Genomic DNA, 27,236 nt, shown 5'->3' with positions numbered 1-27,236 from the left:
AAGGAAACCTGTGGTGGCATGAGCCAGAGGACTACGGGAAAGCATAACTAAGTGCATGGCGGCTAAGCAAGTCTATGGACACTGCCTGAAGAGTGTGATGCTAAGGAATCACCCTAAAATCACTGGCAGATGGAAAAAGTGGCTAATGGTTGATGGAAACAGTAAGAAGGGGTTTCGGTTGCGGTCCGACATCTGCGCCTAGACCTAGTGCTCTTCATAACAAAGCCAAGGAAAGTATGTTTAAAGAAGCTTATGTGTTGTAACAGCCTAATATGTGAAACTGAAGTTAGGGAACATTATTGTGTAAATCAGCTGGTACCAGGTATTGATATTAAAGGAGCTGGGAAGTACACCAAAGAACTGTGTTGATTCTGAAAGCTGGAAGAATTGAACTCTTGGGGAAGGGAACCCAATACTTTGTGAACTATTTTTGGACTTGGGGAAGGGGAAGATGATCCTAAGCCAAGAGCTGGAAAGAGCTGTAAACTTTCTTTTGGAACACTATTCATTTGAAGCTGACACATTGTATACAGTCAGTTGTGAGGGCACGTATAGGTTTTGCACACAGACAGATATTTGATTTTGACATCCTGAAGCAGACTACCCTTAGTTTTCTTTAGGTAGGGTAATCCTACCTTAGCATAGGGCAAGGTAGGTCTTAGTCCACCCTGAGTTTTAAGTTAAAAACCTTTAAATACGAATTATGAATCTGTTGTCTGTGTTTTGCTTCATGATGCCTTCACACGTAGTAGATTTTCACTGAAATTCTTTTTTCTTGCAGGAAGATTCTGCCGCAAATATATGCAGGGCGAGATCCCCCTCAAACTCTTAGGCCACCTACAATAATTATTCTCCTAATCCCACCCCCACATAAACTTGGGGCAAAATCCGACGAAAGAAATTTGATGAAATCTACTTCAACAAATTCTACTGCTGCAAAAACTATCTATCCCGGCCAGTCCAGGTCATTCCAGATCATGGTTGCTCTGTACCTCCTCAAACTGCTGACAACTTGAGGAATGAAGGGAATCAGTGCCAACATGTACAGCTGTGAAACGTTCCAATCGATGACAAAGGTATTCCATTGAGCAGAACAGTTTGCACTTCCTGTACGAATTGGAAGCAAACAGGTCCACCTGAGGGGTTCACCAAAAGTTGTAGATCTCCAAAATAACTTCCTTGCTCCACTCCCACTCGTGGCAGACTGAGCCCTGCCTGCTCTGGGTGCCTGCTATTGTGTTCTCCCTCTCGGCAAGGATATCTTGTTCTGCAATTTCGAAAACCACAGCTGCACTTACTTCCTTGCACAGGGAGATAGACTCGACACCACCTCTCTGGTTTTATGTGTCTCCTCTTGACAAGGCCAGAATATTGGCCTTGTCACATACAGCAAAGTATCCTTTAAGGAAGCATTTAAGGATAGAACATGCTCTATCTGTGGGATTATGTCCAAAATATATGTGATGTCATACTTTGTGATTTCTTCAGCAGGGGGGACCACGCCATAAAGCATCTGTAACTTTAGCCATCACCCTCCTCTATGTCACATTTGGATGCCCATGAAGGTCTGGGTGCTCAAAGTCCACAACTGCGGCGGTACTAGCATCTTTCAAATTCATAGCCAGTCCTGTCAATCTGGCTTCTTCTGATTGAAACTCTTCTGGAGCCCTAAAGGGAGTTAGAGGATCGAAGTCTAACAGGATCGGATCACCATCATCATCGAAGATACCTTGAAAAGCTCTCATTAAGTCCTTTCTCAACTGTGGAGTGTATCTCAATGCCGAGGGTCCTTTGACCATTGATGTCCTTGGGCCTTTCGTAAACGGCACCGGTACAACATCGAAAAAAGGTCAAGGTGTCGATAACGCAGACGCCATCAAAGGCTCTTGAGTTTTCTCTGAGGCCAATGCTGTACCGGCCTCTTGAGAGCACAGGATGGAAAGGACTCTGCTACCATGCCAGCTTTGTTGGGCATAGTGGGATCAATTGTCTTAGTCTTTTATCTCAGGGAGGAAGCAGGAGGATCCACCTTTCAAAGACCACCATCATTTTGTGACGGAATTGTACCCATTTTTTTCAGCTGAAGCAGATTCGGAAGGAAAATGCCCCTGTCTGTCAGGTGAGGAGTCTGCTTGCATCCAATACCTAAAGGAAGTGCAAACTGTTCTGCTCCAGGGAATTTCCTTAGAGAGGAGCACTGGCGGATGCCTTCGTTGTGGATTGGAACTTTTCAACAGGTACATGCATCGTTTCTTCTTTTTCTTCGAGGAAGAGGATGATGAATGTCGTGATTCATTCCTAGAATGGGATATCTTTCTTTTCTTCTTGGTTCTTTTTTTGGATCTCTCCAGCGATCTGTGAACCGTCTGCTTTTCCCCTTGGAAGATGGGGTTGTATTAGGGGATTTTGATGATGAACACCCAAGAGCAATTTCAAAACCCTCTCTTTCAATGCCTTCATTGTCACCGTCTGACAAGAACCACAATCAGCTACAATGGGCCTCATTACAAGTATGGCTTGAGGAATAAAAGGGGACAGCCCAAGTGGGGACTCAGTGTCTGAAAGGCACCTATCCTTACAATGAGTTGCATTGGGGAATCTGGATCAGGGAGCATCTAGACAGTACCATGAGGGAGACAGTTAGAAAGGGTGTTTGCCCTTATGCCATCACCAACAGGCAGGCAAAGTAGGGGTTAACAATCTCTAGAGACCATCCTGGGATTGAGGGACACCTGGATTAGGGATGGGGTCACCCATACGCTACATGAGAGAGAGGGGCAACCCTTAGTGAGTCCCCTTTTGAGTTTTCTAATAAAAACCCTTGTTAGGGAGAATTCCCATTCTATGGCTAATTTCCCTTACCTATAGAGTCCCCCAGCAGCTTTGCTGGATTTGAAGGGTTTGTTTCCTTTTACCTGCTAAGAGTGAGCCTCTTTTCCCCACTCTTAGGCAGTTTTTCTATGTGTGTTCTAGGCTATGTTTGTGTTTAATGCCTAAGGGATCTTTCTCAACCCTATAGGAACCATCTTTATTCACATGTGTTACACAGCACCCTCAGTGCAGTGACACGACACAGGGGTGTCATAGCGACCACCAAACATAGACTCCATACCCTGGGACTGACTACTGTCTCCCAGGGCATGTAAAGTCCCCATTGACTTTACTAGTCAAATCATATGAACTAAACCAGTACAACCCATCTTACTATGGAGGTACTGGAAGCGGTTAATAGTTTTTCCCCTATGTTCATTTTCAAGAGGGTACCGTACAGTCCCTCTCTCAAAGGTTTCTGGCTGGTGGCAGTGGTTACTACCATAAATATTCGACCGCAAATATTTCCCTATGGGATTTTCCCATTGTTCGAGCCTACCACTTTTTCTGACAGCCTCTAACATACCGCTGGTGTATTTTATTATTAACTTTACTCCGGTAGATTTTCATTGCCAGAACTTTAATATAACTTCTTTATTGTGTATTCCTCTAAACTCCTAACCCAGGTCGGGGATCCTTTGTTCGTCCTTTTGACGGGCTTCTGCCGAGAAGCCTTCCTTTCGGCGCCACTGAGTCTAGGGTGGGTCCGTTGTGTGGGAGGGGGAGTGAGACCAATGGACAGGGTTGCCTCAGCAACCCATGTCGCACTCTATCCTGATAGGCTGGAGGGTCTCCCGCCAAGATGACCACTCCACTGTGTGAGTGACAGCTAGGCTGTATGAATGGGGATCTTTTTGCATAAAAGCAGGGTCCTGAGGACTGGAAGAGCAAGACGTTGCCAATGGAACTAAGAAGCTGAAGAGGAGAGAAGCCAAAGACATCTGCAATGACTGAACCACCGGTGAAGCCCTGCTGCAGCATCTCACCACTTTTCTCTACACGACGAGAGAAGATCTTCGCCTGCAAGAGCCTTCTTCCCTTGAGCTGGTGGGGCCAACCAGTTTGCCAATCGCCTTCCCGGACCCGCCTTGGTCGAATCTCCCGTACCCTGTACTCGGAGGCCGGATAGCCAGGCACCAGTCCACCCGGACTGGATTTAAACAAGCGTACCTTTTATTCGTCGGGCAGCACCGCGGCTGGTTTCATTCCTGGGTAGTGCAGTAACTTGAACCTTCCTCCACGACGTGAGCCTCTCTTCCTCTGCTGGATCACCCGAACTGCAGGAACTACCAGGAACAACCGCCACCGCAGGAGCCACTTCTTCCTTTAAAGGTACATTGTTCCGCCAGGCCGCCCTTTCTTCGCGGTAGCACTAAAGGTGTTTTAAATCCTTTACCTACCTGTTGGGTTGGCCGCCCCTCTCTCTTAACATTGTCTTTTCAACTTCGGCATCCACCTTTTCCACTTTGTTAACCAAAGACTTGACTGCAGCTACAAGAACATTTTGCTCCTGGGCCCTTGCCCTGTACAAACTGACTTTGGCACAGGCCTACTGACTCTGGTCACTTTTGTTAGATCTGCCTTCTTTAGATTGATTCTCAGCTAGAACTGTGTGGTGCACCTATTTCTTTTAACTACCCTTTCCTTCCCAACTTTAAACCTTGTGAAATGCAATTTTGCTCAGTTTTCATTTAAATATTGCTATACTGATACACTGCCTTGCTGAAACGGGTCCACAAACTTATGGGAAGTGTTGCTAGGGTGTGTAAGAACCTATTTCTATATAACTTGTGCTTTCCCTCCCTTGTGAGGAATTGTTAGAGGATCCCCTGTGTGTAGTTGTCACTGTGCCGTTTTGCTCAGTTTTCAATCGGATTCACTTGGTCTACAATTTAACTTGGGAGTGTGTATATTTTTCCTTTGACTTAATTTAACTTGCTTGATGACTGTGATAAATGTGTTTTATCTAGGAGTGTGTAAAATAAATATATAACTACTTTTTAATACAAAGCTTTGTCAGTGTTTCCTTGTGTCATAGTACTGAAGGCCTATTGTGTAAATCCTGAATACTGCTCATCTCACTCTTGAGATAAGTCTGACTGCTCAGCCACAGCTACCAACTACATCTTTGTGGTACAGACTGATACCAAAGGGGATTTATTGCTCTCACTTGTAGTCCTAATCTTGTGTAGTGCTCCCTAAGGGAACTGCCCAGGATTCTGCCTAACACTGGTGGCAGCGGTGGGATAAAAGTATCCGATTTACATTTTAGAGTTCTGCTAGTGCTTCGGTTCAAATAATCACAAGGATAACAATCACAACAAGTTTATTTTAAACAAAAGTCAAAATTAGGGAAAGTTACAGCCAGGAGACCCTCCTTACTAATACTGCTGATTATTTAAGGGATCTGTGTAGACAGAAAGGTCTTCCTGTCAAAGGCAAGAAATTAGAAATGATTGATAGACTGTTAGACAAACAAAGTCTGGATAGTGGTGCTGTAGTGCCCCCTAATCCAGCAAATGAAGCAAATCTTGAGGAAAATAATGTTGAAGATGTTATTGTTGAAACAGATGAGGAAGAGGATAACAATGTCACCCCCTCTGGCCCTCTACCTGCTCAAAGGCTTCAACCTATGGCTACTGGACCCTTACCAGCTCCCACATTAAGTCCTGAATTTATCTCAGTAGACGAAAATGAGACTTGAACTTGAATTCAAAAGAATTAGTTCCCAAACTGAACTGAGACATCAAGAACTAAAGCGCAAGGAAATGGAGCTCAATCATGAGTTTGAGATGAAGAATTTGTCTTTGGAAAATGCTTCTCTCCCCGAATCCTCTAGATCTTCCAGTCCAAAAAGACCCTGGATGCCTAAAGAGATTGTGTGTATGTATGAACCTAAGTTGGATGTATTAGATTGGCTTGCTATGTTTAAATACAATCATGGGCTCCAGGATATCACAGGGAATCAGTTGATCCCCTGGTTATTCTCTAGGCTCCCCCCCTGTTGCATCTGATGTGGTAATGGAGTTCGGGGAGGTGGATAGGATGGATTATGAATGTGTAAAGCTAGCTTTGATAGCTAGATTTGGGAAGACTCCTTCCCAGTACCTTAAGAGGTTTAGGACCCTCAAAAAGCATGATAGTACCCATTTGGCTACTTGGTTGAATGAGTGTTTGAAGAACTTAGAGGGATGGACTAAGGGTTATGGAGTTAACACTTATGAATGAATGAGAAATCTTGTTATGATGGAGTCTATCTATGATGCCTGCTCTCCCGAGCTCAGACAGCACTTGGCTGATTCAAAAGAACTGGATTCTAAGAAGCTAGCTAAGGCTGCTGACTTGTGGGTGGCCAACAGGGCTACTCGCAAGGATTCAGGGGTAACTCAGAAAAAGGATGAGGGAAAGCAGCCAAAGAAAGACAACAAGGAGAATTCAAATAATTCCAATTCCAAAGAGGGCCCCAAACAACATTCTAAGGGTAAGCCACAAGGGAAACCTAATCAGGCTAGTGTACCTTCTGGTCCCAGACCAGAAGGGGGTCAGAACAAGCCACCATTCATAAAGACATTTGGAAAATGTTATGTTTGTGGCTCTACTGATCATGTGAAAGGGGATCCCAGATGTAAGGGTAAATCTTCAGGGGTCTACACTGTCTCCTTATCCTTCGCTCCAGAGGAGGAAGTACATATTGCCAGTGGAAACTTTCAACTGCTAGCAGAAGATCCCATTGGAGTCTCAGCTAGTGAATCTTTAGTATCTCTAGGGTTATGGGAACAACAGAATTTAGATGTGTACAATTCTATCCCTCTTAATACTAAAGAGTATTATAAAGACAGTGTCCTAGTCAATGGTCAGGGGACCCCTGCCATTAGAGACACTGGGGCCAGCATAACTGTGGTGGGGAATCTTTTTTCAAGGTGGAGGATGTTGCTAAGGCACCCAAACACCTCACCAAGTTAGCTGGAGGGCCTGTGCAGATGCTTCCCCAATTACCAGCTCTCATCCAGTGCAATGAAATGACTGTCAGGATACCTCTGAGTGTACAATCTGAAGTACCAGGAAGGGTGCTGTTGGGCAATGATCTGAAAGACCTGGGAGTAGTGTCAAGTACCCACAGACCTTCTAGTAAGAGATTACTGGAGCTTACCAGACCTGCAAGGGAGAGGACCTTAAGGGGCTCTCCTGAGAAGATGATAGAAAAATAAATCACTCCTACTCAACTGGAGTTACTAACTGCTATTTCCAAGCAACCAGAAGCAAAGGGGAAACCCGAGACTTTCAAGAAGAAACCAGCAGGAAGCACCTCAGTGCTGCCAACCAGTAAATCTCCTAGGTTGTCAAAAATCACACCTGTGATTCCTCCTCCAGCTGAGGCTGAGGTACAACCCTGTGTGGTTGAACTAGAGCCTGAGGACTCAGATCTAGTAGGAGGTGAGGAACTCGTTGGAGATCTTGACCATGTGGACCATCCTGAGCTGCAGTCTTTACTGGCAGAAGGTGGACCCCAAAGAGCAGACTTCAGTAAGGGACAAAGAGAATGTCCAACTCTGGAAGGTCTTCGCCACCAGGCAGCTTCTCAGCTTGAAGGGCAAGAGCCTGGGAAGTATAGGTTACACTGGGAAGATGGCCTCTTCTATAGTGAACCAACAGAGTCAACCCCTGGGGACTACAAAAGACTGGTAGTGCCGCAAGCAAACCGACTCCAATTCTTGCAACTAGCCCATGAGATACCTTTGTCTGGTCACTTGAGTTTCAAGAAGACCAAGGAAAGGCTCTCTTTCTCCTTTATTGGCCTAAAATGGGGGCTGAGGTAGATAAGTATTGAAAGAGTTGCCATACTTGCCAAACCTCTAGTAAAAGTGGCTCCAAGAATGTAGCACCTCTAGTGCCTCTCCCTGTGGTGGGAGAACCATTTCAGAGGGTAGGAATCGACATTGTTGGTCCCCTTGATCCTCCAACTTCTTCAGGCAACAGGTTTATACTTGTTGTAGTAGACCATGCTACTAGGTTCCCTGACGCAATTCCTATGAGGACTGTTACAGCTCCGGCTGTGGCTAAGGCCCTCCTTGGTATTTGTACCAGGGTTGGGTTTCCTAAGGAGGTAATATCCGACAGGGGGTCAAATTTTGTGTCCCACTACATGAAGGCCATGTGGAAAAACTGTGGCGTTACCTACAAGTTCTCAACAGCATACCACCCTTAGACAAATGGGTTGGTAAAAAGGTTTAACAGAACCACGAAGAGCATGATAGGAGCTTTAGAGGACCCTCTTAAGAAAAAGTGCGATCTTCTACTGCCATGCCCTCTCTTTGCATATAGAGAAGTCCCTCAGGAGGGAGTGGGTTACAGTCCCTTTGAACTTCTCTATGGTCATCCGGTCAGAGGTCCATTGGTCCTGATCAAGGAGGGGTTGGAGAGTGCTCCTACCCCCACACCAGTCAGAGTCACTGACTATGTGATAGGACTCCGGAGGAGAATGTCACACAGGATGGCTGAGGCAAGTGATAACTTGAAAGCAGGTCAGGCTCTGGTCAAGCATTGGCATGACCAGGAGGCCAACATGGTTGAGTTCGCTCAAGAACAGCTAGTTCTTGTTATGGTCCCAACAAGGCAGAGGGCCTTGCAGGACAAATGGATGGGACCCTTCAAGGTTGTGGGAAAACTTGGAGAGGTCAACTATCTGGTGTACTTAGGCAATCCTAAGGAGGCTCCTAGAGACTTTCACATCAACCGTCTAAAACCTTATGTCTCAAGACCAGAACTGGGAGCTCTGCTTCTAGCTTCAGTTCAAGAGGAGGAGGAGAGTGAACCTCTACCTGACCTCCTCAGAGGCAAACCTTTAGATGAAAAAATAGAAGGAGTTAATCTCTCTTCTAATCTGACACCTGAGCAACAGGAGGAGTGCAAAGTTTTGTTGAATCAATTTGCCTCCCTGTTCTCTCTAGCACCACGCTTGACCCCTTGGGGCCAGCATGATATACAAACTGGTGACTGTTTACGTGTCAAAAGCAGGAGCTACAGGATGTCAGAAAATGTAAGAACCCACATCAAAGGAGAGGTCAACAAGATGCTTGATCTCATGGTAATAGAGCCCTCTACTAGTCCATGGTCTAGCCCAGTTGTGTTAGTATCAAAGGCAGGATCCAAGGAGTTGAGATTTTGTGTGGACTATAGAGCTCTAAATGCAGTCACTAAGACGAATGCCCATCCTTTGCCAAGGACAGGTGAGCTGGTGGATAGACTTGGTTCAGCAAAGTTCCTCGGCACATTTGATCTCACGTCAGGCTATTGGCAAATAGCCCTCACTGACCATGCTTAGGAGAAAACTGCATTCTCCACCCCAGTTGGCTTAAACCAGTTTAAGGTTATGCCTTTTGGATTAAAGAATGCACCTGCTACATTCCAAAGGATGGTTAATCAGGTTCTGAATGGGATGGAGGACTTCTGCATGGCATACTTGGATGACATTGCAGTGTTCAGCCCTTCTTGGAAAGAACATGTTGACCACCTAGGATATGTTTTGCAGGCTCTTGAACAGGCCCATCTGACCATAAAGGAAAATAAATGCCAAATTGGTCAGAGTAAAGTGGTCTACCTTGGGCATGAGGTAGGAGGTGGTGAAATAAGGCCTTTGCTAGGCAAGATAGAAGCTGTGCAAAATTGGACAACCCCTTCTACTCAAATCCAGGTGAGAGCCTTCCTAGGCCTCACTGGGTATTACAGGAATTTCATTGAGAACTATGGATCCATAGCTTCTCCACTGAATGTAATCTCTTCTCCTAAATTCCCTAAAAAGATCAAATGGAATGAGGAGTGCAATCAGGCCTTTGAAAGCCTGAAGAAAGCCCTTTGTAAAACTCCAGTTCTCAGAGCTCCTGACTACCACCAACCCTTCATTGTACAAACAGATGCTTCCAATATAGGTATAGGTGCAGTTCTCAGTCGATTGGATGAGAAAGGTAGGGAGCACCCCATTTGCTTCATCAGTAGGAAACTGAAGGAACCTGAAACAAGGTGGGCAACTATTGAGAGAAAATGTTTTGCCATTGTGTAGGTTTTGAAAAAGTTTAGACCATACTTGTATGGATCTACTTTCATCATTCAAACAGACCACCAACCCTTGAGATTGTTGATGCAAATGAAAGGGGAGAACCTAAAACAGCTAAGATGGCCAATCTGCCTTCAAGGGTTTGGGTTTACAATTGAGCACAGGTCAGGATGTCACAACCAAAATGCTGATGTTCTCTCTGGGATGTTTATAACTGACTAGAGGTAAGAGGCTCATCCAGGAGTGGATTAGATCCTCCTGTCCCTTAGTCTGGGGGTGAGGTGGGGGGGGGTGATTGTTAGGGAGAATTCTCATTCTATGGCTAATTTCCGTTACCTTTAGAGTCCCCCAGCAGCTTTGCTGGATTTGAAGGGTTTATTTCCTTTTACCTGCTAAGAGTGAGACTCTTTTTCCCACTCTTAGGCATTTTTTCTATGTGTGTTCTAGGCTATCTTTGTGTTTAATGCCTATGGGATCTTTCTCAACCCCATAGGAACCATCTTTATTCACATGTGTTACACAGCACCCTCAGTGCAGCGACACAGGGGTGTCATAGCGACCCCCAAACACAGACTCCATACCCTGGGACTGACTACTGTCTCCCAGGGCATGTACAGTCCCCATTGACTTTACTAGTCAAATCCTATGAACTAAATCAGTACAACCCATTTTACTATGGAGATACTGGAAGGGATTAATAGGTTTTCTCCTATGTTCATTTTCGAGAGGGTACCGTACAGTCCCGCTCTCAAAAGTCTCTGGCCGGTGGCAGTGGTTACTACCATAAATATTCGACTGCAAATATTTCCCTATGGCATTTTCCCATTGTTCGAGGCTACCACTTTTTCTGACAGCCTCTAACATACCGCCAGTGTATTTTAATATTAACTTTACTCCGGTAGGTTTTTATTGCCAGAACTTTAATATAACTTCTTTCTCGTGTCTTCCTCTAAACTCCTAACCCAGGTCGGGGATCCTTTGTTCATCCTTTTGGCGGGCTTCTGCCGAGAAGACCTCCTTTCGGCACCACTGAGTCTGGGGTGGGTCGATTGTGTGGGAGGGGGAGTAGGACCCCTGGACAGGGTTGCCTCTGCAACCCATGTTGCACTCTATCCTGATAGGCTGGAGGGTCTCCCGCCAAGATGACCACTCCACTGTGTGAGTGACAGCTAGGCTGTTTGAATGGGGATCTTTTTGCATAAAAGCAGGGTCCTGAGGACTGGAAGAGCAAGACGTTGCCACTGGAACTAAGAAGCCGAAGAGGAGAGAAGCCAAAGACATCTGCAACAACTGAACCACCGGTGAAGCCCTGCTGCAGCATCTCACCACTTTTCTCCACACGACGAGAGAAGATTTTCACCTGCAAGAGCCTTCTTCCCTTGAGCTGGTGGGGCCAACCAGTTTGCCAATCGCCTTCCCGGACCTGCCTTGGTCGAATCTCCCGTACCCTGTGCTCGGAGGCCGGATAGCCAGGCACCAGTCCACCCAGACCGTGATTTAAAAGAGCGTACCTTTTATTTGTCGGGCAGCCCCGCGGCTGGTTTCATCCCTGGGTAGTGCAGTAACTCGAACCTTCCTCCACAACGAGAGCATCTCTTCCTCTGCTAGATCACCCGAACTGCAGGAACTACCAGGAACAACCGCCACCGCAGGAGCCACTTCTTCATTTAAAGGTACATTGTTCCGCCAGGCCGCCCTTTCTTTGCGGTAGCACTAAAGGTGTTTTAAATCCTTTACCTACCTGTTAGGTTGGCCGCCCCTCTTTCTTAACATTGTCTTTTAAACTTCTGCATCCAACTTTTCCATTTCGTTAACTAAAGACTTGACTGCAGCTACAAGAACATTTTGCTCCTGGGCCCTTGCCCTGTACCAACTGACTTTGGCACAGGCCTACTGACTCTGGTCACTTTTGTTAGATCTGTCTTCTTTAGATTGATTCTCAGCTAGAACTGTGTGGTGCACCTATTTCTTTTAACTACCCTTTCCTTCCCAACTTTAAACCTTGTGAAATGCCATTTTGCTCAGTTTTCATTTAAGTATTGCTATACTGATACACAGTCTTGCTGAAACTGGTCCACAAACTTATGGGAAGTGTTGCTAGGGTGTGTAAGAACCTATTTTTTTATATAACTTGTGCTTTCCCTCCCTTGTGAGGAATTGTTAGAGGATCCCTTGTGTGTAGTTGTCACTGTGCCGTTTTGCTCAGTTTTCAGTCTGGTTCACTTGGTCTACAATTTAACTTGGGAGTGTGTATATTTTTCCTTTGACTTAATTTAGCTTGCTTGATGACTGTGATAAAAGTGTTTTATCTGGGAGTGTGTAAAATAAATATATAACTACTTTTTACTACAAAGCTTTGGTCAGTGTTTCCTTGTGTCATAGTACTGAAGGCCTATTGTGTAAACCCTGAATACTGCTCATCTCCCTCTTGAGATAAGTCTGACTACTCAGCCACAGCTACCAACTAAATCTTTGTGGTACAGACTGATACAAAAGGGGATTTATTGCTCTCACCTGGAGTCTTAATCTTGTGTAGTGCACCCTAAGGGAACTACACAGGATTCTGCCTAACAACCCTTAACCTGTGTTCGAGGGTTGGTATATTCTTGAGACCATATGTGACAGCTGAAAATAAAATTACAATTGAAGTACTGATTTTGTGTCCATCACTGTACTCCTATGAGGAAAGAGCTCCAAACATGCCACACAGTAAGGGATGCTGAGTTCAAAGTACTGTACTGTGTTAGGCTGTGTTAGGCTAACTGTGCTAACTCTGTAAACAAACTGGAGCCCTGTATCTGAGACATACTAACAAGAGTGAGCTTGACTTTTGTTGACAAACATTGTAGATGAGCATGCAACCATGTTGTACAGTACTCCTTGTGTATGATGTTTTATTTCTTTCTTTACAATTTTAGTAAACAAGTATTGCTTCGTGTTTTGCCACCTACACACATCATGCCCCCACTTTTTAGATGCACTTAAACATGCTGGCGTTACATTATATTGTGAACATAGAGCTGTCACATCTGACTTCAATGGAACTGTGACCACTTACCAAGGATGGGACACCCTCCGTCGTAGGCTGGAGGTTCCCAGTTCATAGAGCACCAGTCTTCACCCACTTCTGTAACAAGGGGCGCCGGAGGAGCATCAGGGATATCTAGTGAGGAGAGAAGGTAACAGGATAGGCACACACGAGGCGGAGATGATGATGATGATTGGCAGGGGTCCTGACACATCCATTTTATAAAAAAGCTATGAACATTATGAGTTTGGCAATATTTCAGTGGCTTTCTAACTAACAATTTGGACCTCATTATTAGTTGGGTGGTGTGGGCAAAAACAGTGGCCATCGCATTACTGCCGCATTACCTGACTAGACAACTATGGTTTGGCGGTGGGGTGGAGGAAAAACCTTCAGCAAAATGCTAGAGGAAATTCCTCCACCTTTCTGCCAGAAAACAGAAATGTAGGGGAATTTCCACTGACGAAATTGGACTTCATAAATGGGGACTAACGCTGCCATACCGAAACTTGTAATCCAGCGGTAAATCCGCCGGACAAAGTGGTGGTAGCGAAATACAGTTTGGTGGTATTCTGGCAGTAAATTCACCGGAATATTGCCAAACTCATAATGAGGCCCAACTTAATTTCATAGGTTTTAGATGAAATCAAGCAGATGCAGTTATTGAATTATAATCCAAACTAAACTATCAGGAAGGTGTTAGGTAATTTATTTCTCTATGCACAATGGGATGCTTCCTCTGGAACAGGTCTTCCTTTCTACACTGGAGTAGTGCTTCCTCTGGAACAGGTCTTCCTTTCTACACTTGAGTAGTGCTACCTCTGGAGACTGTCTTCCTTTCTACACTGGAGTAGTGCTACCTCTATAGGCTGTCTTCCTTTCTACACTGGAGTAGTGCTACCTCTGGAGACTGTCTTCCTTTCTACACTGGTGTAGTGCTACCTCTGGAGACTGCCTTTCTTGCTACACTGGAGTAGTGCTACCTCTGGAGACTGCCTTTCTTGCTACACTGGCATAGCGCTACCTCTGGAGACTGCCTCCTTTCTATACTGGAATAGTGCTACCTCTGTAGGCTGTCTTCCTTTCTACACTGGAGTAGTGCTACTACTGGAGACTGTCTTCCTTTCTACACTGGTATAGTGCTACCTCTGGAGACTTACTTTCTTGCTACCCTGGAGTAGTGCTACCTCGGGAGACTGTCTCCTATCTATACTGGAATAGTGCTACCTCTGTAGGCTGCCTTCCTTTCTACACTGGAGTAGTGCTACCACTGGAGACTGTCTTCCTTTCTACACTGGAGTAGTGCTACCTCTGGTGACTGTCTTCCTTTCTACACTGGAGTAGTGCTACCACTGGAGACAGTATTCCTTTCTACACTGGAGTAGTGCTACCTCTGGAGACTGCCTTCCTTTCTACACTGGAGTAGTGCTACCTCTGGTGACTGTCTTCCTTTCTACACTGGAGTAGTGCTACCTCTGGAGACTGTCTTCCTTTCTACACTGGTGTAGTGCTACCTCTGGAGACTGCCTTTCTTGCTACACTGGAGTAGTGCTACCTCTGGAGACTGCCTTTCTTGCTACACTGGCATAGCGCTACCTCTGGAGACTGCCTCCTTTCTATACTGGAATAGTGCTACCTCTGTAGGCTGTCTTCCTTTCTACACTGGAGTAGTGCTACTACTGGAGACTGTCTTCATTTCTACACTGGTATAGTGCTACCTCTGGAGACTGCCTTTCTTGCTACCCTGGAGTAGTGCTACCTCTGGAGACTGTCTCCTTTCTATACTGGAATAGTGCTACCTCTGTAGGCTGCCTTCCTTTCTACACTGGAGTAGTGCTACCACTGGAGACTGTCTTCCTTTCTACACTGGAGTAGTGCTACCTCTGGTGACTGTCTTCCTTTCTACACTGGAGTAGTGCTACCACTGGAGACAGTATTCCTTTCTACACTGGAGTAGTGCTACCTCTGGAGACTGCCTTCCTTTCTACACTGGAGTAGTGCTACCTCTGGTGACTGTCTTCCTTTCTACACTGGTGTAGTGCTACCTCTGGAGACTGCCTTTCTTGCTACACTGGAGTAGTGCTACCTCTGGAGACTGCCTTTCTTGCTACACTGGCATAGCGCTACCTCTGGAGACTGCCTCCTTTCTATACTGGAATAGTGCTACCTCTGTAGGCTGTCTTCCTTTCTACACTGGAGTAGTGCTACCACTGGAGACAGTATTCCTTTCTACACTGGAGTAGTGCTACCTCTGGAGACTGCCTTCCTTTCTACACTGGAGTAGTGCTACCTCTGGAGACTGTCTTCCTTTCTACACTGGTGTAGTGCTACCTCTGGAGACTGCCTTTCTTGCTACACTGGAGTAGTGCTACCTCTGGAGACTGCCTTTCTTGCTACACTGGCATAGCGCTACCTCTGGAGACTGCCTCCTTTCTATACTGGAATAGTGCTACCTCTGTAGGCTGTCTTCCTTTCTACACTGGAGTAGTGCTACTACTGGAGACTGTCTTCCTTTCTACACTGGTATAGTGCTACCTCTGGAGACTGCCTTTCTTGCTACCCTGGAGTAGTGCTACCTCTGGAGACTGTCTCCTTTCTATACTGGAATAGTGCTACCTCTGTAGGCTGCCTTCCTTTCTACACTGGAGTAGTGCTACCACTGGAGACTGTCTTCCTTTCTACACTGGAGTAGTGCTACCTCTGGTGACTGTCTTCCTTTCTACACTGGAGTAGTGCTACCACTGGAGACAGTATTCCTTTCTACACTGGAGTAGTGCTACCTCTGGAGACTGCCTTCCTTTCTACACTGGAGTAGTGCTACCTCTGGTGACTGTCTTCCTTTCTACACTGGAGTAGTGCTACCACTGGAGACAGTCTTCCTTTCTACACTGTAGTAGTGCTACCTCTGGTGACTGTCTTCCTTTCTACACTGGAGTAGTGCTACCACTGGAGACAGTCTTCCTTTCTACACTGGAGTAGTGCTACCTCTGGTGACTGTCTTCCTTTCTACACTGGAGTAATGCTACCACTGGAGATAGTCTTCCTTTCTACACTGGAGTGGTGCTACCTCTGGAGACTGTCCTCTTTCCTACACTGTAGTGATACTTCCTCTGGATACTGTCTTCCTTTCGACACTGGAGTAGTGCTAACCCCGGAGAATTTCGCCTGTTCTCCTATAATGCTACCTCTGGGGATTGTCTTCTGATTGTCACTGGTGTAATGGTGAATAACGTCAGATTTCCTGTTAGTGATACTACCCAGTTCGGAGTGTGACTTACCAACAACTTTGATTTTAATATGAGCGACAGCTTCTCCAGCTTCGTTTTTCACCATTATTCGGTAGGTGCCTGTGTCCTCTCTTTCTGCTGAATCAATCACCAAAAGGCCATGATCAGGATGAGATTCAGCACGTACACGTCCACTCAGATCCGTAATCCACTGAAAAACAATGACAGGAATAACAATTTTATTACAAAAGGTTGGAAATAAATATAGACTAAAATAATAAAACAATGTTCTTAATTACTAAAAGCATAAGTGATAACAGGTGTTACTTTTCTGCTCTGCTACATAATTTCCTACACTTGAGGTAGATGCTTTTGGCTCAAGTCAAGTGCATTAGCTCAATCATCAGCACAGACATCATAAAAGTTCATATGCAAGTTGTTTGGATCCGGCACTTATATGGTATTTTTAGATGGCTTAAACCCTTGCATATCCATGGCTTCTCATGGGTTTTTGAAAAGATAAGGAGTTACTACAGAGGCGCATGAGCGGTCATTTCCGTGACAACACCACCTTGTTTCTCCCCAAAAAATGCCTTTTCAGTCTTTTCTTTCTTTCAGATGCAGGAAGAGGGAGTGAGCCTTCCATAATCTTAGATCTGCTACTGAGCAATGTCCCTCCTTTACCACTCATTATTTCCTTGCTGCATGTTAAAGATTCCACTTTGTGACATCCAGACCTGAAATTGAGTGCTCAGTGTATTTTGGCAAAACAATGTATAATTCAATGTATCTTTTATAATGGTTTTAAACTTTTTTTTAAACACTCTTTATTTTAATTTTTTAATAACAAACCAAAAACCGATAACAATCCCAAAATTCCCTTCCACCCTCTTCCCTCCCAACCCCCCTAACCCTCCATTTCTTGACCGATTCCCCTATGACTTTCCTAATGCCTCCTCCCTATCTCCCCTTTCACCAACCTCCCCACATTCCCTTTGAATAATGGGCCTGCTCACAAATACACCACTTAATGTTGCCCCCAAGACTGCTCCCCACCCAGCTCCCCTGACCCCTATGCCTGATATCTAACATCCTCCCTTTCCCATTACTCATTTTGGTTTCAGGTCTTTGGATATAGACAGATCATTCAACAGCTGACCCCAGCCCACCGTTATCCCTTCTCCCATCGTCTGAACATTGTCAGCCTGTAGTATCTCCAGTTCGGCTATTCCCCATCTGCGGGCATCCCCCTGCCATAACATTATTGACGGCACCTGTGGATGTTTCCAAGCAAGTGCCAATCCGGCTTTTAGCCAATATCAATAGGAATCTCGGCATCTTGTTCTGGGTCTTATATCTTTTCACCTCCGGGTGAATCCCCCATATACATACTCTTGGGTTACACTCCCGTTTTGCCCCCAATAACTCGTTCATCCCTTTAACCACGTCGTTCCAATAGCTTGCTATAATTCCACATTCCAAGACCATGTGCCAGTATCCCGCTGGTCCCCTCCCGCACCTTGGGCACTCATCAATCAGGGTCCCCTTCATTGCTCGCAATCTGGTTGGGGTTACATATACCCTGTGAAGGAGGTTAAACTGAACCAATTGGAATCTACCATTCCGCGACATCTTCTGCACTTGTTACCAAATCTTTGTCCATTCCTTCTCAGATATCTGGACACCAACAACTGCCTCCCATTTTCCTTTTACCTTCAGTTCCCCCCTGGGTTCCTCCTCCTGCCCTTCTCACAGAGTCTCTGTATCCCCGCCCTTCCAATAGTCTGCCTTAGCTTCAGGTCTGCCCTCCAGCGTAGACACCCACCGTATAGGCCCATGTGTCCCTTCTTTCGAACATATTTTCTCCATAACTCTCTAACTGCCTCAAACAGAACTGTCGTCCCCTTGTTCCCCACCAGAGACCATATTATTTAATTTTTGTATTAGTGTACATGGTTTATTTCAAGAGAAATAACCGATAGCCTTGAAATTTCAACTAATATATTTTAGATGACAGGATAAAATATAGATCAAATATAGTACATTAGTCCCATTTATATCTATCGAACATAAAAAGACATTCAATGTCATGTACAGTCATTCTTCTTGAATCCATCTTCCTTTAATTTTAACTCTTCCTTCTATTAATTTGAATGTGAGCTCTAAACATTTTGTTACTGCATAATTCAATTTCCTATTTCTGCATTCGTATATCATCTCCCACCATTTTTTGCAATCCAAGCCGCATGCATCCACCACACACTGTTGGAAATGTGTGATTCTCAGTTCTCTCAATTCTGAGCAGAATAATATCAAATGTTGCAATGGTTCACACTTCTGTTTGCACAGCCTGCATTTCAGGCAGATTTATTCTTTACTGTATCTTGCCAACGTAATCTTATTTCGAAGGACGTTTAGTCTGAATCGTAATAACAAATCTTTCTGTCTGTCATGAGGAAACTTTCTTAATATTCTGGGATAATAGATCTTACACTCCAGTTTGTATCCAGCAAGGTATGTGTCTTTGATTTTGTTCTATGTTGTTCAGTCTCTGACTAATATTCAGCCCAAATCTGTCTCTTTATTAGGTTCCGGTTTTCTATTAGTGTGTTTAATCCAAGCCCCAAATTATTCAGCAGTTGATTGCAATCCTTTTTGCATTCATCTACTACTTTCGCAATATGTCGATTACTCTTGCTTCATAATATTTCAAATTGCGGTGGACAGTTGTTGAGCATGATTTTCTGATACAACATTAATTTATTGTAGATTATGTGAGCAAATAGGGAAGACAGCCCCAATTCAGGTCGGATGATAGCCATAGGCGTAGCGTTCGGGAGTGGCAAGATGTTTTTCCAGAAGCAGCCCTCAAGGGTATTCCAAAACTCTTTTTTGTGACCATGCAGGTCTCTCTGCCGTAGGTCAGTTAAGGTATGACCTTTTGCCTATAAAATATAATCAATGGTTGTAATGAAAACTTCCCATATCTTTTATTTATGGTTTTCCCTTGGACTATTAATCGTTTTACTTTGATTTTCAAGGTATTCTTCCATGGGTCTTTGTTTTTTGCGGTGCTCAATTGAAATCCTAAGTATCTTAGTAGTATTTCTGATTTTGTTGCATTTATTTTCAATTCTTTTTTGGCTACATATTTTTCAAGTGTGTTTAAAGATCTTTTTAAGCCTAATATTGTCTGATCCAGAATGATCAGATCATCAGCATATATTAGTCTTCCGACTGATGTTCCGTTGATTTTTGGAGGGAATGCCAACATTTCATCTGGGATTTTTTGTAAATCTTCTATGTAGAAGCAAAAGAGAGGGGCAGCCAAAGGACATCCTTGTTTGAGTCCTTTTCTGGTCGCAATTCTTTTTGATAAGTTGCCACACTGGTCTAGTTTTACTCTTATCAATGTATTCATGTATACGTCTTTTATTGCTTTTAGAAGATCTGTAGGGCAGCCTTTACGCTCTAGTTTTTTCCACAGGCAGTCTCGGTTTAAACTGTCAAAGGCTTGCTGTAGGTCAATACTAGCCAAATATAATTTTTGGTTTCTATCAAAAGCTCTTTTTTTCAGCAATGCCAGTAACAGGAGATTCAGAATACATCCCACATGTTCAACAAATCCCGATTGTCTTTTGTCATAGCACTCGGTCTCTTTGATCCATTTCTTCAGCCGGTTCAAAATCCCAGTGGTAAAAATCTTTCCCACACAATCCAACAGGGCGATCGGACGATAGTTTGTTGCCTTCAACCGATCTCCCTTTTTAAAGATGGGTACAATAATTGCAGATCTCCAGGACTCTGGAGTGCGTCCCATTTTGGTTATTCTCTTGAATAACATCTCACAATATTCTGACCATTTTTCCGGGTCTGTTTTTAGGACTGCATTTGATAGCCCGTCGGGATCAGGGACACGCAATTTGCTAGCTTTGTTGATTAGTGTCTTAATCTCTTCTTTGTCAAAGGTTATGTTCCACTCTTCCTTTGTTCCTTTGTCTTGCACTCTTCTTCATTAAATTCAGTGGTGTCCCCTAATTCATTGAATACTTTCCCAAAATGACTGATCCAAACACTTTCTGTTATTGGATTTATTTGACAAGAGGTATTTGCATTGTCTTTCTCATTTACTAACTCCCACACATTTCTAGTATTAATGTTGTTAAGAAGTCTGCACATATTTTCTGCATCTTTCTGAAGCAAGTTTGCTTTATGCGATTTTCGCCAGTTTTTATATTGTTGGTTTCTTTTTCGTATCAATTCTCTTTTATGTTGGTGGTTAGATCGTTTTAACTTCCATAAGTTTTGTCTTAAATGTTTCTTTTGCCGAGCCACTTCAACATCAAATATGTGATTTCATTGTTTTAGTGTTAGTTTCTTTGAAACTCTGTAGTGTGAGACTGTATTCTATTGACTTTGGATCCTCTATTTGATGTGATTTCAGCCTCTTTATTACTATTGATATGTGCTTTGGTTTTATTTTCAAGCAATTTCTTCCAGATTCCAAGTCAATGTTCACATTCCACCTACTGTTTTCCACTTTCTTGCCCTTGATTATCGTAGCGATAATGATTTCATGGTCGCTATGTGAAGTCAGTGTCACACAAAAGTTCACAATTCTTTGTAGAAGGTTTTCTGATGTAAACATAGTCTAGAATTTCCTGTATTTTACGATTTTGACCAAGTGGTGGCAGGTGGTATATCACCTAATGTATTTCCATTCAGTCTGAATTCCTCTGATTTCCATCTCTTCCATCCAGCTTTTTCCACGTGCACATTCTTTTCCATTGTGATTGGACTTTATTTTTGCATTTAGCCATTCCTCCTCAAATCAGTTTACATTGAGGTCTCCACATATCATGATGTAAGCAGAAGTATTCTTTTCTCTCATTTGATCAATGCGTTCCATGACTTGATCCAAAAAATGTATTTGTTCTTCGTTTGTTGGGTTCCAATATATATTTAACACCAACAATTCCTCTTTTGTTTTGTCTATACCAGAGTCCATCTGTAGAACAGTTGATTGTATATGGGCACCTAATTCAATGATTCTATTACGGAGAGGCATGTTCCATTCTTAATTAAAGTCAATAACCCAGCTGTCAGTCTTCCTATCTCTCCACCTTTTGCTGGGTTGAACAGAAGAGTGCAGCCATCGACCAAGGGAACTTCCTTGAGCCAAGACTCTTGTATGCAAATTATGGTTAAATAACTTAATAGCTGATTTTTCTCATTGAATAAGTGCTTATAACCCCGAGTGTTTCAACTTCAAATCTTCCAACTTTCTTCATTATCAGTCCACTTACGCTAATCCTCACTTTTTATTTTTGCTAAGGTACCGGCCAACCAATTCCAATCTTTTGGATCTTCTTTAACACTTGACTCTGAGTTTGAAGCCTGTTCCATAGATGCTGTTCCTTTTATCGTGATCTTCATTTCGTATAAGTGGTCTTTGTCTTTGTTCAAATTTTGATATGTGGCCTCTTCTATAGCACATGGATGGCTAGGATTTACTTGGGCTGGTTTTTCCATACTTATACTCTTCAATACTTTTTGTTGAGCATTCATTTCAGATCGTATAGTATCCATACTTCTGTTTATATCATTGGTGTCTTCATTTGTCTGACTTTTCTCAATTCTAAAACCTAACAATCAGAAGTTTTCTTTTGCTTACAACATTATGGAGGCAAGAATCACTGAATTAAGGATTATTTCAGCTATGTCATTTTTGCTCTCATTTGGAAATCTTACTGTCAACATTTCTTCCAATCGTATAATTCTTAGTTGAGGTGTATATTGCAATATTTGCATGATTGCTGATCTATTGAGAATCAGACCATCTGTAGTGTTTGCAATTCTTGTTAGTGTTAAAACCTTGTTGACCTCTTGCGTTTGAAGTTTTTTTTCCATTAATTTATTGTTTCCATTTTTTTGTGGCATCCTTATTTGTTGATTTTGCTGATTTTTTGTACATTTCTACTATTTTGTGGTATAGTTTTTACTTAATTCAGTTCGACTTTTTGAAGAACAATTTCTGTCACTTTACTAAGCCCGTCAAAAAGTGAGCGGTCACAACTTTCCCTTTTTTGGCTCATGGTCAGGAATTAATTCTGATTCCCCTTTATTGATTTTGTGCGATGTAACACAAACCCCTGCTGTTTCATAGACATTATAATCACATATTCTCCTTTCTTCATTCCAGTTTTCATTTACTTCTTCTGTTTCGTATACTGAGAGATCCAATAGCTCTTGCATGATTTTATCAGAGTCTTGTGTTTCTTCAAACGAAGACTCTTGTTGGTGCCACAGCTATTGCTTTCCCTGAAGGGATGAGTTTGGCAGACATTTCAGGCAGTTTGGCAACGAACTCTGATGACGTATGCACAGAGCCTATTTTTCCATTTGCTTCTGGAATCGTAAGCTTTCTGAGGAAACTTCTGGAGCAGCAAAATCTCTTTGTATCTTGTTTCCTTATATTTTTGGTTTTGCAGGTGTGCTTCCTTCCGCTCATTTTTAAGGGTTGGTCTTTTGACTCCTCAGATTTATTTGTTCCAGCTTTCCCGAACACTAAGAATGAGTTTGTGGTTGCAGTATCTTTCCCATTTTTCTCAAACTCGATTGAATTCTTAGTTTGATCACTCTGATTTGGTTCCTCTGGAAGATTGACTATTAAATCACTATTCGAAGGAGTATTTCCCTTTTCTAAAATGGAGATCACTGCATTTGACAGTACTTTAGGTATTGGATCATTGGTGCTTGCAAACACGTCATTTGGCATACCTGCATTGCTTTCCACCTTTTCTTCTAATGTTTTTGAGAGTTCAACTATAGTTTCTTTGCGCACTGAAAGAAAACTGGACACGATTTCCTTCATTGTCTCAAGGAATATCTGCTTTTGGGCAGCTTTTGCATCCTGTAACAGTTCAATTAAGGTTTTAAGGACCGCACCTTCCATTTCCTTCTGTCTGCTGAGTTTTTCTTTTAATGCTTCCATTACTGATTCCACATAAATCAGCTTACTTTTCATTAAAGTTATCAGAGTTGATTGATCTCTGTAATTTTCGTTTAAATGTTCATACATTTTAAGAAATGGTGCTAAGGTTATTGCCACTGAAGAGATAATTACTTCTTGTGTTTCTTTCAACCATGACCGCTCTTTTAATTCAGTCTCTTTGTTCTGTTTGGTGTACTTCAATTTTTGAATTTTTTTTCTTTTGCTTCGTTCACTACTTGAGCTATGACTTTTGCTAGTATATGAGGAATCCATTGACTCCTAACATATTATGGTCTCTTCAATGAGTGGTTCCAGTTCTTCAAAGACTTTTTCAGGTGGAATATTTTCAGTTTGTTTTGGCACAACAATCGATTGGCTTTGATCTGTCTTTCCTTTTTCCAGTGCTCCAATTTTGTCCATAATCTCATTGATGTGTCTCTGCTGCTCATCGCTAGTAGAATTACTCTGTAATACCGTCAGTCTAGGACGTTGGACGCCCAGGATTCCAGAACTTGCATAATTGTTTGCGATTGATCAGCGCACTGATTTGTGGCATTATAGCTTTTTGTCAGGTTCAGCGCTGATACCATTCCTGGTTGCACTATTGGTCTCATTGTTTTCATAAGTGAGCAGTCTGTAACTGGCTTCACATTTGTGGATGGCTGCTCAAGTGCTTGTTCTCCACGCTTCAACTCCACAACAAAGGATTTGACCTGAGTCTTAGATTGCAGAGGAGACGATGAAATGGAATGTATAGTTTTTACAGATGTAGCTGGCTCAGCTGCTGGTTCAACACTCATTATGAGATCGCCATTAATTTGTTCTAATTGACATTCTTCAGGACATGGCACTTGTGAGCCAGATAATAGATCTTCATCTGTTAATTTGCCTCAATTTTTTCCCAATCCATTATTTTCTAATTTTCTAGCGTTACATCATTTATGTTGGATGTTCTTTGTGGGATACCAACTGTTAACAGGTATTTCTTTTTAAAATACCAGCGCAAGGTGCCAACATCTGATGTTAAATAGCTTCTCTCTTTGTTGCTTGTTTTTTTGTTGTATTCAAGGATGAATTTTCGTTGATTCTCTGATTCTTCAGTGTACTAGGGTGCGTGTTTTTTGTCTCTTCTCATTTTTGATTTTGCTCATTTGTTTTTGCAATAACATTTGGATATTTTGACAATTAATAGACTGTCACTGCGCCACTGTAAGGACAAGGTATTTGCCTCTGAGCTACAGGGGAGTTTGACTGCGGGGCACCTCCAGCAGCTTTATCCGTTTCCTCGATCACAGCCCCATGCACATCAATATAGGTCCCACTTGGCGTGACTGCGGCACACGGATGGAGACATTCCGCTCCTTGTGATGCTGTGTCTGTGACCACGCTCACAGACTCTATCGTCGGCTCTAACAGAACCAGGGGGCCCGCAACATCAGCGGCATCAACAATCCACAGCTCGTCGTAAGGACAGGCAGTACCCCGCTCCACAACGAGCACATTAGAGCTTACGGCGGTAACGACAACAGGCGAGATCGAGCCAGCCAAGTCCACAACGGTAAGTGACGGGGGACAGGTAAAAGAAGGAGAGGGGGAGTGCTCTAATACAGCAGATCTAAGCACTTTGTGAATGGAACCGGAGGCGGTTTCATCGGCGCCATTTGCGAGACCGGCACAAACACATTTGAACATTCGTCTGTAATGTCTTTACATAAAGCGTCTGGCGCCAAAGAGGACTGACCAGGCACCTCATGGGGGGAGCGATCGGGTAGTGCTTTGTGTTTGGCAATACTGTTTGTTTTCATAATATTGTTACTGCTGTTATTGCCTAATTCATATGCACGTGCCTGACTACTGGTACAATGTTCCATGACTGATGTAGCCTCCAGGCCTCCACTCCACTCCACTCCAGGCGAACACTCGGCAAACACTCCGCGAGCAAGTCCTGGCCGCAGAGAAATAAAGAGACTCTTTCCTCCTTCAACACTTGGCAAACACTCTGCGAAGCTCTGCGTCTGGAAGTGTTTTTTAAGGATTTTAGATTTCATTGTCACTGTAGACAGACTTCAGTCTTTCCTCTTTCTGAAAGCAGGTCCTTGCCACAGATAAATAAAGGGACTCCTTCAACACCCGGTAAACACACTACAGTTCAACCCATCGTCGATGAGACAGTAAACTTCCCACCAGTCCTTTCAGGACTTCCCACTGTAGCTGCCCCCACTCAAGAACCATTTGTAATTGGGCTGCTATGAAATACTTCTCGTAGTCTGGCAGTCCAAGTCCGACTTCCAACCTCGACCTCTGTAGTGTCGCTAGAGATACCCTCCTCCTCCCTGTATTCCACAGTAGCCCCCCAACTCCACCATCCAATATTTTAAAACAAATCTTTTTAGCCACAAATGGTATATTGGTATAGAAATAGAGCAGTTTTGGGATTATCACCATTTTACATAATGCCACCCTTACAATTATGAAGAGGGGCAGTCCTTTCCAGAACTGCACTGAGTCTCCTATTTTGGACAGTGCCCTCCTCGTATTGTGCACAAAGGTTTCTTCCATGTCATGAAATATCAGTATGCCCAAGTATTTGAATGACACTGTATCCCCGAAAATGGTTTGTCCCCCTTCTTACACCCACGCAGTCCTCCCTAAGAGAATAACAGGGACTTTTCCTTGTTTATTTGAAAGCCCGACTTATGCTGGAAATACCTTAACACTTCCAGCAGCATTGGGAAATTCTCTTGACGATTATTTATATATAGCAATAAATCATCAGCGTACAATGACACTACGTATCTCACCCCTCCCACTACAATCACTTCTTCTCCCATCTCCTGCTGCAGGAACCCTATGCAAATAGAATCGTAGAAACCGCACATCCCTGCCTTTTTCCTCTACCCAATTCACACCCCTCCGACACCCAGTCGTTGGTTCTCACCACCGCTATTGGCTTATTATAAAGTAAACCCAACCATTTACAAATGTTCTCACCAAACCCAAACTTCCCCAGTACCCGGAATAGCCAGCTCCACTCCAGCGAATCAAATGCCTTCATGGCATCAATGGACGCTACCACCATTTCCCCCTTTTGGGTTTTATTTTGGTCCATCGCATGATGGAGCCGACTGATGTTTCCTGTCGTGTTCCTCCCTCCTATAAACCTGCATTGATCTGGATGCACCAGTTCCGAACCTACTTTCGCCACCCTATTTGCCAGGATTTTTCCCAGAATCTTCCCATCAATATTCAATAGGGAGATGGGCACTGTTATGATGGCTTCCCTCATTGAGCTACCAGGAACTGTGCCCTTACTCATTGAGCGCACTGCCCATCGGATATCTCCCACCTCTATCAGGCCCTCCAATTCTTCCCTCTTACCTACTCCTAACCTCAGTAGTTGAACCGTATCTAACAACTCATCTGCGTCTACTTCCACATACCTCCCTTCACATGTGTACAATTCCCTGTAAAATTCCATGAACGTCTTATTGATCTGATCCTGGGTGCCTACTATTTCTCCCGCCCTCGTCCTAAATTGGGCTATAATACGACGGGGACTCTCCCTGTTTATCAACCAGGCCAAACGTTTTCCCGCCTTATCTCCCTCCCCATGCAGTCTAATATCCTGTCTGCTGTTGTCAAAGACTGCCAGGTCCGCCAGCATCTTATTATATGACGCCAGGGCCTGGGCCAGTCTGTCCCTTACCTGATTTCCCCTTGCCGCGTCCCTATCCTGCAATGCTCTTTATCCTGGTACCAGCCTTAGGAACATCAATAAATTACAGATAACCCAAAATAACGCATCAGGAGTGCCTTCAACATACCTAGGAAATCTCACATATCAGACACCAGACGCAACCTCCGCTGGCTTCCTATCAATCAAAGAATAGCACTGAAAACCCTCACCTTGACCCATAAGTGCCAATCTAACTGTGCACCTGATTACCTATTAAACTGCTTCCTAGCCCACACTTCTACACAACCTATATGAACCACCAAATACATTCTTTGCGCATACATAAATTTAAGCAACAAAAAGCAGGGGGGGACCATTTTTCCAGTCTT

General features: G+C 43.6%; 1 protein-coding gene across 13 annotated transcripts in view; it reads right to left on the bottom strand.

Annotated features, from left to right (window-relative positions):
• Positions 1–27,236, bottom strand: part of MYBPC1 (myosin binding protein C1) — a 1,087,780-nt gene that overhangs the window by 609,544 nt on the left and 451,000 nt on the right. For all 13 annotated transcript variants that reach the window (XM_069629883.1, XM_069629891.1, XM_069629879.1 and 10 more), the window contains 2 exons: positions 16,229–16,388; positions 12,981–13,085 (listed from right to left, as the gene is read on the bottom strand). In XM_069629883.1, coding sequence (XP_069485984.1) covers positions 12,981–13,085; positions 16,229–16,388 — 265 coding nt within the window. The remainder of the gene's footprint in view (positions 1–12,980; positions 13,086–16,228; positions 16,389–27,236) is intronic.

This window comes from Ambystoma mexicanum, chromosome 12, assembly GCF_040938575.1.
Source record: "Ambystoma mexicanum isolate Mex_15411 chromosome 12, UKY_AmexF1_1, whole genome shotgun sequence".
In the NCBI taxonomy this organism is placed as follows: Eukaryota; Metazoa; Chordata; class Amphibia; order Caudata; family Ambystomatidae; genus Ambystoma; species Ambystoma mexicanum.
Note: the sequence above shows the minus strand (reverse complement) of the source record. Positions and strands in the feature narration are given on the sequence as shown.